At 40.0% G+C, this 11,743-nt stretch overlaps 1 protein-coding gene across 3 annotated transcripts in view; it reads right to left on the bottom strand.

Moving 5' to 3' along the window:
* Positions 1–676: 676 nt before the first annotated feature.
* The window catches only part of LOC109485888 (carnitine O-acetyltransferase-like), an 11,687-nt gene continuing 620 nt past the window's right edge, over positions 677–11,743 (bottom strand). The window contains exons 1-15 of one of the 3 annotated variants that reach the window (XM_019789563.1): positions 10,485–10,574; positions 7,217–7,417; positions 6,878–6,964; positions 6,589–6,707; positions 6,332–6,385; positions 6,040–6,208; positions 5,694–5,865; positions 5,127–5,299; positions 4,748–4,848; positions 4,216–4,335; positions 3,899–4,021; positions 3,435–3,570; positions 3,114–3,176; positions 2,629–2,766; positions 677–2,249 (exon numbers count right to left, since the gene is read on the bottom strand). In XM_019789563.1, the coding sequence (XP_019645122.1) occupies positions 2,040–2,249; positions 2,629–2,766; positions 3,114–3,176; positions 3,435–3,570; positions 3,899–4,021; positions 4,216–4,335; positions 4,748–4,848; positions 5,127–5,299; positions 5,694–5,865; positions 6,040–6,208; positions 6,332–6,385; positions 6,589–6,707; positions 6,878–6,964; positions 7,217–7,417; positions 10,485–10,487 (1,869 nt within the window). In that variant the 5' untranslated portion in view covers positions 10,488–10,574 and the 3' untranslated portion in view covers positions 677–2,039. Of the gene's footprint in view, positions 2,250–2,628; positions 2,767–3,113; positions 3,177–3,434; positions 3,571–3,898; positions 4,022–4,215; positions 4,336–4,747; positions 4,849–5,126; positions 5,300–5,693; positions 5,866–6,039; positions 6,209–6,331; positions 6,386–6,588; positions 6,708–6,877; positions 6,965–7,216; positions 7,418–8,467; positions 8,858–10,484; positions 10,575–11,743 lie in introns of those variants that run through there. The other 2 variants (XM_019789561.1, XM_019789562.1) reach the window with 2 other exon arrangements.

Genomic DNA, 11,743 nt, shown 5'->3' with positions numbered 1-11,743 from the left:
CATATTTTTAACGAATGTTTTACCCAAAAATGAACAAAACACATGTCAACAATCATGTCGAATTATTGGGAACGGTAGGAAGACTCACCGAAGTATATATGGACGTTAGCAGACCTAGGCTCTTCAGTCTGAGTACTTTTGTAAGTCTTGCGTAGTCGTCTTAGTAGCTGTTGAATCTTCACTGCCGTGCAATAGTGGTTGAACTAGGTGCATATTATTTTCTGTGAGCTCACGCTGCCTATTTCTTTAGTTGACCGCAGGTGATGAACCTGAGGTAATTACTGAACCAACCAGGTGAAGGTAATCTGTTGTTTGTATATAGAAGACTGTGACCGTCACGTATCCACAAGCCCTTCTCCAGAGACACCGGAATTGACATATGTGGGTCCTGGCAGCAGCCATGGCTTAGGGGTACTTATTTGTATCAGTTTATATTTATACTTCTGTGATAACAGTTTATCAGTATACACATAAAAATTTATAAAAACTATTTAAGATCGACACCAAAGGCTTGTACTATCGCAGAATAGTGGAGCAAAATGTCAATCTTTTTATGGATTCATGCAGTAGAGAAAGAGGGTGATACAAGCCTAGACCCCACTGGAACATCTTGCACCAAGGCAAGATTCATAATCTAGAATGACTAACAAGAAATTGCTTGTAAAAGTCAGACTAAGTGTTGATAGCATTTTATTATTTCTGATAAATTAATTGATTCACTGCATAATCATACAGGCCATACACATTTTGTTGAATTCCTCTGTACACTTTTCTCTCTTCTGTACTCCAGAGTACTGTAAAAAATCTCAACAGAACAGCCTACTCAGCTGGCATGTAGAGATTGTGAAACACACTCATCATGTTTAGTTAAAACAAGTTATGAAATATAAGCTTACATCTGATATGTCACCAAAATTTACAAAAAGTGATGAAAATATTTTCTGAAGAATGCAATGCAGCACACATGTACATGTCTTTGGAAGAAAGAACAGTACATGACATTGAGTAGTCTGTCATGATTGATGCCAACTCTATTGTATGTACTGGGCATATTATTTATCATTGCACATAAACACTGGCATAGACTTTGTTTAGTAGACTAAGTTTGTAACACAAATCCTATCTACAGCCTAAAAAATTCTGTACAAATAGCAAAATTAGTTGACTGTAACATGTCCATTTGATTAAAACATGTGCTTACTTTTTCACAACTAATTCTATACGACAGACACTCCTCAAGTTACTTGATTGATATATTCTGGTCAAAGGATGCATTCAGCTTGTCATTTTCTTTTTGTTGACCAGGGGAACATGTGTATTTGTGGTAGTATTTAAGATTCAAATATCAATGCACAGGTTACATAAAATTTGGCAATATTCCATCCATCTTTAAAGCTAAGAGTCCCAAACTTTGTAAAACAGCACACTGATCATGAACTGCAAAACCACTCTAACAACTAAACTTGTACATGTTATAGACATGTTTTAAATAATTTCAAAAACAGCAACTGAAATATACTACTTAAATGATAACGTACATTGTACACAAGACTTGTCCCAGTGATAACTATCCTATACAATGCAACACTCTGTTTGCTAAACAGCTTATTTCAGTCTACGAGTTGGTGGATTAGTTGAGTTGGAAGAAGAATTTGCCATTGTAATGATTCAGTCAGAAAAAGGCACAGCAACTTTTGCTATTATGATGGTGTGGATAGGTTGGAGAAGACAGCTTATTTACAAACATGGAACAAATTACATCAACCCATTCAAACTGCTGGTGAGAAACCTAGAGACATACCCATTACCTTAGGGCCCAGTCACATTTGTTGTACGAATGCCATACAGTCACAAACTGAGGGCATTCTTGGGATAGGCATGCATATGTTGTGAAAACTTTAGCTATCTTGTTACAGAAATGGCTGTGACAGTCTTACATCGAAGATCCTTGTCAGAGGTCAATTCTGTCACAGCCAGTTTGAAAATTCTATGACATTGTGCGACAGCCTATAACAAATGTGACTGCACAGTTAGCCCTGCTACAGTTTGGCCTGAGTGCTGAGAAGTTCCCGCATGTCCAGCAGACTCTGGTGGAGGGAGTCCGCTAGTTTATTAGCATCAGTCTCAGGACTGCTGTAGAAGGCAGAGATGCAGAAGTTGAGGTGGTCCTCCCTCGGGTTGTAACAGAACCCGTAACCATCAGGGACCACTGGTCCGAAGCACAGGAACGAGTCGTGCTTGGAAGGAACCTGGAAATATCAAAAGGCAAAATTATAGGCCTGCTGTAAATAATTATTACAGTGTAACAAAGCCTATATATAAATAAAAGTATGCAGGTAAAGATGTCTTTTGTGAGTGCACATGATCAACAAAAAGTTTTCAAAGTTAAACAAAACTATGTGTGTAGCCTTTTCCAAATTGGTGGATAGAAACACTTTCACGAAGTCTCTTACCCTTGTGTTCAATATTGTTATGCATAAATCAAAACTATTTGCAAGTGTACAAACATTGAAACAGGTGATGTACCTTGTAACATTGTTTTAGCCCCTGTGACACAATCAGTAACTCCAACATGAGTCCACCAGATCACAATGGAATCTTCCAGCTAAAAACAAAAGAGTGGCATACCTGGCTGGTGGAAAGTTTGAAGTGTAAGGCCTGTTCATAAGCACTGTCCATGAACAGGTCAGGCACATTCAGGCCTGCCTCGATTGCCGTCAGTTTCAGCCCCAGCAGGTGCCTGTCAATCCCTTGTCCACTCACAGTCTGCAAAAATATAACATGGCCATTAGTCCACCAGACATTTTTAAAAGATAAAGTGATCTCAAACCAGTTTAGCTCAGCAGAGCAAATCTTTGACTGGTCATGTCAAATTGGACAAATGCTAACAGTGTTCACAGGTTCATTTTACTGGAAGAAATTCTGCTACCTCTTTTTGACAACTACAATGAACAGTGGACCATGGTTTAATGTTCCATCGTAAGAATTACAACCCTTTCCAGTAGTGTACATGTTGGGTGAGTGACAACAGCTCGGAAAAGAAAGGTCTATGACTAAAACATTGTGCAGGAGTTTAACATATTATTAGCAGTGTCAGTAAGTCATGTACATACCTCCTGGGCATATTTCTTATGTCCATCGATAGCTTTCTTAAGAAGGGCAACCTTCTCTCCAGGCTGAAAAGAAGCAAAAAATGATAATGGTTACTTATAACATATTAGGATCAATCATTACACTAAGGTGTGAACAACACTCAAATATAAACAAGATTTCAGATCTAGAGACACCCTTTGACCTCCCATCAGTCTGCCTGTCATCTTCCCCCACCCACATGCTGTCAACCTACTCTGTGCAAACAAACAAACCCGCAGCTCCGCCACCCAAAGCAATACCTCTGTACCCAGGAAGTAACAACAGAAGGGAGGCTGACTTACAGGAACTCTGCTGTCTTCCATAGCTTTGCAGAACTCCAGTGACTCCACAGACGCTGACCGTATGGTGTCCGTTCTGCCCAGGTGGAACATACGTGTCGACCCACTCTCGTATGTCGCACAGGGAACCTTGTACAGTCTGGGCGGGATGAAGAGTTCAATGGTGTAAATCACTAATGTATGATTCTTTTACTAACAAATAAATAATGCCTTGGGAAAGTCTTGCAAGTCTAACACATATATTATAAAATTCAAACTAGTTCAAATTTACAGAATAATGAATCACCTGGGTCACCTTCAGGCATACCCCTATCAATCAACTGTCTAAATCACCTCCCACACACCATGGAACAGAAGCTTAGACAGGCAAATCAAAAACTCAGCCACCCAAAGCAATACTTCTGTATCTAGAATAATAAAGTACTGTTACATAGGTCCTGTTAAAAAGAGTTGTAACTTGTACTCACTTGAAGTAGGCTAACTGCAGGGCAATTTGGATGTAGCTGTCTGGACTCATTTTCTGTGACTTAGGGAAGCCCTTTCCATATTCAAAGAAGGTCACTGGCTTCATGTCCAAGTCCTTCACTTGGCTGTACAGTAGGTCAAAGACAAGCAAAGCATCATCAGCAAAATTTAAGCCACACTGCTGAAGATACTGTGCACATGTCATGGTACATTTAGCATTAGTCTATAACGTTAGATCTACCTAATGTTTCTACGTATATTACTGGAGAGTTTGACTTCTTCTTTGGAGTGATTGTCTTTCATATAAATCATTACGTACACATCAAGGTTCCTCTTTGCATTGTCAATGGCCTCTAGAATATTTTCATTTGTAGTGAAGGGTAGTCTTTCAGGCTCCTTAGGTTCCACTGTTGTCTCCTTTATTTCTGGAGCTTGAGAGCTGTAGACAGGAAGAAAATATACAAGACACCGTGTTTTTTGATACTTAGATATAAGGTGATGTAGTGGTACAGAAACATCTGTACGAAAAGTGGTACAAAAACAAAAAGAAGAAATCAAGGATTTAACAGCTGTGTGAAGTACGTGTATATAGAGCTATTGTAAATTGCTTTAAATTTGATTCTGTGCATACTCCACTGTCACTTCCTCCCAGTGTCCAGAGAGACCATTTTGACCTCCAAATCGACCTTTCTGTCAGTCCTTTACCTCCATAACTCCCTGTAACTCTACTGTATTCAAATAACTATGAACACACAGTACAAACAAACAGACACACTGAAAACAAAATCTCTGTACACAGAGGCAAGAAAACAGAACAAAACAAATAGACACTCTGGTTAGTCACCACTCACCAGTAGTCCACCATGTGATCTAACAGGGAGATGATGGGAGGACCTTCAGCAGGGGAATGTTCATATGTCAGGCCGATGGCTCCGTCTGTCCCCACAGTAAACTGGGAAGGAACATGTGTGGTTAATCATGTTGTAAAATTATGTTTGAATTTGAAGAGAATGCAGGATGATTTGTATTGTGATGAGGTCAAAATAGCTTGGCAAAGAAAGTTGATCAATGAAGGAAAACTTTTCACAAACCACAGATGTAGGAACATATACATTTGTACATCGACCTTTCCATACACACACACACACAGATTCCCTTCTTCACATACACAGATTCCCTTCTTGGGCTCTTACCATTTTCCTAGAGTTTTGAACTTTTGCTATGATTTACCTGCAGTGTTTTGTCGAACCACCTGTTCCCACTGTTGAGTTTGCTCCCTCCCCCGTGCATGAGCTGGTGAGCCATACTGGCCTTCCTGTCCTCTCCCCTGGACACCTCCTGATCCAGACACAGCATGAAGATACCCTTGTTGATGGCATCCAGCGTCGCTTTGTTTGCTTTGTCTAAAGATAACAAAAAACAAGAAATTGATGATCTCATTCCTCAGTGAAACTTTGTATGACTTAATGCCTTATTTATCATTGTGATTCAGCATGCATTTTCCCACTGGCTCCCATAAAGCATATACTAGTAGCAGGAAAAGAGATAACCTTTTTTTTGCCCTTCTTTTGACCTACACATGTAACATCCTGTAAGTAAGTGTCCCTAATGTGCCTAGCATGTGGTCCATTCAAACCACAGAAATGCAAGCAAACACACAGACACACCAAAAACAGAACCTTCATACATGGAGGTAAGAAATATTCCATTGAACTGATACAGCTATTGTAGAGCATTGTTTACATAGTACCGGTAATAGGAATAACTGGGTTGCACAGTTTCAGACATCTTAATGACCTTTCTTCAGCAGCTTGTAGACCTTCCCCCATGTGTTCCTGTTCTCTGTGGTGAGAATGCCCACAGGTTCACTGGGGTACCTGGAGTAGTATACGACCTTCTGTAGCTGTGCATGGATCAGGTCCTGACTCAGGGGCTTCCAGTTCTCATCATACACGTCTAGGGCAAAGAACTGTAAAGAAATAAAGGTACAGAGGGTTGCAAAGCAGTTAGAAATACACAGACTAATGTGGCGGTTTGAAGAAAATACAAATTCATTGTGTTCTAGTTAAGCTCCTGTTGCAGATTCAGGACCTTCCCATTTCTAACCAACTTATTTGTAAATCCCTTTGACATCATGACTGACCTTGTTGTTGTGCACCACCACGATGTGCCTGGGCCTGATGTTGCTGCCTGGTCCGTACACCACCACCTGGTCACGCCGCTCCCCCGGGATCCGACAAGCGGAGAAGAGTTTGTAGTACTGGTCCATGCACAGGAAGTTCTTCCCAAGCTTGTCAATGGGCACAGATTGGCTGGGAAAGTGTGTGCATAGATTATAACCTTTCACATGAAAAAATGTTCAGTACAAGAAGATTGCAGGAAACACTAAACAATTTGTAAATCATGGTGAAGGTAAATTTACAGTATTTACTTACTTGTCTATTTGGACTTTGTAATCCAGAAGACCAGCAACCATTTTGGCAGCAAATCTACATGTACAGAGTGGAAGATCAGTACACATGCCAACATTGGACAAAACTACATAAACCAGTAACAGAAAAATACTCATATATTAGAACAGACTCAGTCCTGTGTCCTTTGCATAATGATTTACATATTTTATAATATAGCACAACAGATGAGTGATTATGTTTCTTATTCCTGCTTTTTTTTCTTGATAAGAATGACTTACTTCAGCTGTGCCTCCTGACCATTAAACTCCTGAGGTGGACACACGATACCAGGGCTCACGTGCATGACAACCGGCATCCGGAAGTCCAAGTACGCCGTGTGGAGCCACCAGTCAGCCAGCTACAGATACAAAGTAAGGTAAGGAAATTCAAGTCAATGTCACAAAAAAATGGTGTTAAGACACCTTGAAGTTCCTTTTAATTTCTAAATCCATTCTTAATCCATAAAATATCAGAGTTGTGACAAATAAGCAAAAAGTTTTGAAGAAGATACATTACTTAACAACTCACCCAACTCTGTCTTTCCAATGCCCTCATCTGAAGTTTGGCCTGTAGACTCTCTCCAAGACCTCCTGGTTTGCCGAACTCCTCTACTAACTGCAAAAGAACAAAACCAATATGAGATTGACTGTATACTCATATACAGGCTCTATTTTTGGAAATCTCTACTTTTTTTGTTAAAATTCAAGTACAGAGTGACAAAAAAAGTATTATACCTTCTTTGGATTGATGAGCCCTTAATTATACATGTATAGGATATGAATAACATCAAATTTCAGTTAGTTAAACTCAGTTAGTGTGATTGAGAACAAAGAAATGCTGATAAGCACATCAGTAGATCCTGCTCACCTTTGTTGTGTGCTGAAACTCGTCCTCCTCTAACAGTGGCCTGACAGCCCTGAGGTACTTGTCCAGAGTCTGAGACAGTGCTGGGACAGGCAGGCGGGGCAGGTTGGCCTGGTGAGCCAGCATCCTCCCTGCCGGCAGGACCGCTCCACGGAACAACTCCGGAGCCTTCCATGGCTGCTGCTTGGCACCAAACGACTTCACCTGAGGAGCAAGAAAATCATTGAGAAGTGAGAAAAAAAATCTACAATCCTACCAGGGATTTCTCCAGCTTTAAGTCCATCTCAGAGTTCAGTAACTTATTTGGGGTGGTGCTGGGGGGGGGGGGGTTAGAGCGCCACTCCTAGGGGGGGGTCCTAGTCTACCTCCACAGATAGAACATTCAAACCAGGACTTATCAAATGTTGAACCAACTTATTCAACAAGTAGGCCTAGGCTATACCCCATACTACGGTGGTACACAATACAATAGCACAGACTGAGACAGGAACAACTGTACTTATCTCAGCTGTTGAGCTTTTAGTCTGTTTATATATGTAGTCGGTATTGGAATTAACAAATAAAATGGATTGCTTGACAGTTGATTTAACACATTGAAAAGTGTCCTTTTACTGATGGTTACCAGTGAGATAAACTGACATTTAAAAAAAAACAGGATTGTGGAAAATCACACTGTGACTATAGTTTCAGTAGACAGCATTGCAAAATGATAGATTAGGCAAATAAACATGAAATATATGAAGATATCTGCCCTCAGCTTGTTTGCAAGTGTGTTACTAGTATGTTATTGAATATTACAATATACATGTAAAATAGAGCTCAATTTATGAGAAAAAAATCTAAATTAAGTACCTTAATCAAAGTGAAAGTGATCTCAAACCAGTAGCTTAAATGGACTTAATTTGAATATAGACAAGCAGTGCTACTCTTGACAGATAGCAAAGGCAAGACACTCATAATCTTATACTGAGTACTACTTTAAATTTGTAACAGAGGAAATAGCTCAACATGTACAATGAACACTGAACTGAAAATGAATACTGAACATTAGCTAAACATCCTGTCTACAGAACTGCAACCCTTTCCAGTATAGCATAATCATGTCAGGTGCATGAGCAACAAAAGCCAGGGTTACGTTCAAACTCATGACTTCCTGGTCCAGAGGCAAGTTCTTACCACTGGACTATACATGCTACACTTCACAACAACACATCTTCTAACCAACACTTCTAATGGTACCTTAAGGTAACATACCTCAAATGCGTCATCATCAATTATTCTGTCAAGTGAAGGACCTGCATTCAAAGGTGCCACTTTGTTCTTCTTATTGATGTGTAACATGGGAAAACAGCAGTGGATGGCAGTCATTGTATCTCGGAGATTTAGTCTGGTAGATTCTGAAATCTGCTTTACTGGTACAGGTTGGTTCTACCTGTCCCCTTGGTTTAATGATTTGAAAACACAAATGGCAAAAGCACATGCACCAAATATCCAGTCACATGATGTACATTTAGGTCAATGGATCCTCACTGCTAGTCACACTCCTGACGTCAGCCCATATTTACATCCAGATTTGTAGATGGGGAAGCCTTGTTGAGAAATTATGCTATCAATGACGTGCATCTGTTACCATATCAAGAAAGACGTGGATGGCCCTTCTTTGTTTACAATGTTGTTCTAATTCTGCACATCGGGCTGTCTAGTCCGAGGTCTGGCTCAGGAAACTTTCAGGAGCTTTGCAGATACATGTACATGTATTGATTCAGCTCTTCCTCAAGCAAGGGGCAGAGTCATGCATTGTGGTGAGGAAATGGAAGACAGTATCTTCAGAAATCCAGAACTCAGATTCCATATGCACCTGTAGCTTGTTTTGTACACCGCCTCCCTTCAAGACTAGCACTGGTACTCCAAATGCAGATTGCTCCAGCAGTCCACGCCAAATTACACCCAGTTGACAGATGATTGCCGAAGAAATTAATGCACAAAATCATCTTTCTCCATACCATACGCCATCATGACACACCTGCTATGTTCCGCAAATGCCCAAACACAAACGATGACCGAATACAACAAGCATTCAACGAGGTGTTAAATGTTGTGAAGCTGCAGTCTTTACACCTCAGGTGAGAAATTTCCCAAACTTTGCCTGGCTGTGCTGGCTGTTAACTCTTCAAGTGTCCAGCAAGAGACATAACTGTGCCATGACCTAACCTAGACCTGTCTGCCTTGCCACTAAAACGCACCTCAGATAGAACTTTGCTGTGACTGCACAGGGTTCTTTCCCGTCTAATTTTGGAGAGGTGACCTGGTCCCAGTAAAAATTGCCATTCATATGCTAATGGCTAACAAAAGACAGGTGCACAGTTACAGTAACCAGACACAACGTTACAACCTCACACAATAAACACATACCTTTGTGTAGAAAGTGAAGTGTGCCCTTGTCTTGGGGTCATATATCATGGCCTTTGTTAGGTTGGGGGAGGGGGGCAGTTATTAGTCAGATCAGGAGATACCTGACTGTGACCAGTTGGCAGCAGTCCAGGATTTGTGTGCTTTCTTAATTGAATTTATAACAAACAAATATCTACAAGTATATCAGGAAAGCTATTCATATGATACTTAGAGAAGTTTAACAAAAAGTTGGTATGCACACACATACATATACTTAACAGGTAGTTACTGGAGCCAAAAGAATCTCAAGAAATACTGCCTATGACACCTTTATTCCTATAAAATGTATTATCATGCTGAATTTAGCATAAATGTAAGTGTGGTCAGGATCCCCCATTCAGGGCCCTCCTCTAGGGGAGTTGATTTGACAACAAATCTTATCAACATATCAAGTTACTGAACCATCACAATGACCATGAAAAGTCAGAGGTCATACTCCCAAACCAGTTACACAGTTATAATGAATATCACCATATTCATGTGAATATCATGGCATTCTGTAAATAGGGGCTTGACTATAATTTGATATAAATGTAAATGTATACTTTAGGTAGTCATTGGATATTCAAACGGCTGTTACTAGTGTTAGATGAGTAAGTTGTTACAGTGACTTGCATGTGCATTAGATAAATTAATGATGTTGTAAATTAACCGGTACTGCACAAACATGCGGCCTTTGCTTTGGTATTGTCCTAATCCCAGGGACCCCCTATACTGAAATCATATTTTAAGCAATTGAAGTACAATATTTTGTTGCAAGAAATGTTGCAAAGACTGCACATGTGTTCAATAGTTTATATTATGTTAACTTACAACTCACCATATCAAACCAATGTTGTATGTATCAACTCCCAGCAGAAACAACTCAGCAAGTCTATGTACAGGACTTATGCAAACAGGATATGAAAGACTGTGAGAGTACTGCACACGTGGCACGTAGTCCAGCCAGGGTTGATTATTGATTCAAAACATACAGTACTGCTTCCTCTGTAAGGCCTTGGAAAATCAATGTCGTGTTTCTGATTATAGAATTAGGGTTGGTAGGTAAGGCATTCCCCCTCTTTTTTTATGTGTATCCAGGATTACCTGAAAAGCAGGCCAAAATGGCCTGAGTTGTAATTACTGGTTAAATAAATAAATTGAATTGAATTGAAATTGAAGACCTCTGTTGAAATGTTTGTAAACTTTGACAAATACTTTTCAAAGTTAAGTTCAAGTTTCAAGTTTTACAATGTAAAACGGAAATGCATCAGGACTGTCCGGTACATTGTATTTTCAACATCATAATTTAATGATACAGAATCTGATGTGCAACAATTGTTGTTATTTTTTTAATTGACAATCCTGAAACAATGGGGGTAATCAACACAGATATATATAGCAGAGGCCAAGCTAACATGGGGTCATTGCCCTTAAGGACATCATCTACATTGCCCTTAAGGACGTCATCTACATTGCCCTCAAGGACGTCATCTACATTGCCCTTAAGGACATCATGCACATAACGTTACATGTAGAATATTACAGATTGCATATGAAATGCCTTGTTTGACAGCAAAGATGGTTTGACCCTTCAAGCAAATGGATCATTTAATGTAGCCTTATACTGTTATGGCGATGGAGGATAGAGACTACTGGGCAGCCATTGTGGTTCGGGTGGCAGAGGAGGAGTGGCAGAGGAGGAGTCAAGTAAGTCAAGTATACTGTTATAGCTATTGAAGTAATCCACACTCTACTTGCAGAGGAACAAAAATGCCCCATGAAGAAAGAAGATGAATGCATCAATTTGCATAACTTGATAAAATAACGTATATATGTGCACCCTGGGAGTGGCACTGTAGCAAATCATTGTTATTTGCCACGTCACATATTCTATTAAAACTGCATTTTGGAGTCAGCAAGGAGTAGGGCTAGCTAAGATTATTAGTGAGAATTAGCCTAAGGAATTTTCTACGACCAATAATTTTATCCATGCACACAACTGAACATCCACATCTCTGCATCATGCTGGCAAACGCCCACCCAAAAATTTCAATCCTCCTGACCCGGATATAGCCCTACCCCCCCAACCCCCAAAAA

Source organism: Branchiostoma belcheri, unplaced genomic scaffold (assembly GCF_001625305.1).
Source record: "Branchiostoma belcheri isolate BF01 breed outbred unplaced genomic scaffold, Haploidv18h27 scaffold79, whole genome shotgun sequence".
NCBI classification, from domain to species: Eukaryota; Metazoa; Chordata; class Leptocardii; order Amphioxiformes; family Branchiostomatidae; genus Branchiostoma; species Branchiostoma belcheri.
Note: the sequence above shows the minus strand (reverse complement) of the source record. Positions and strands in the feature narration are given on the sequence as shown.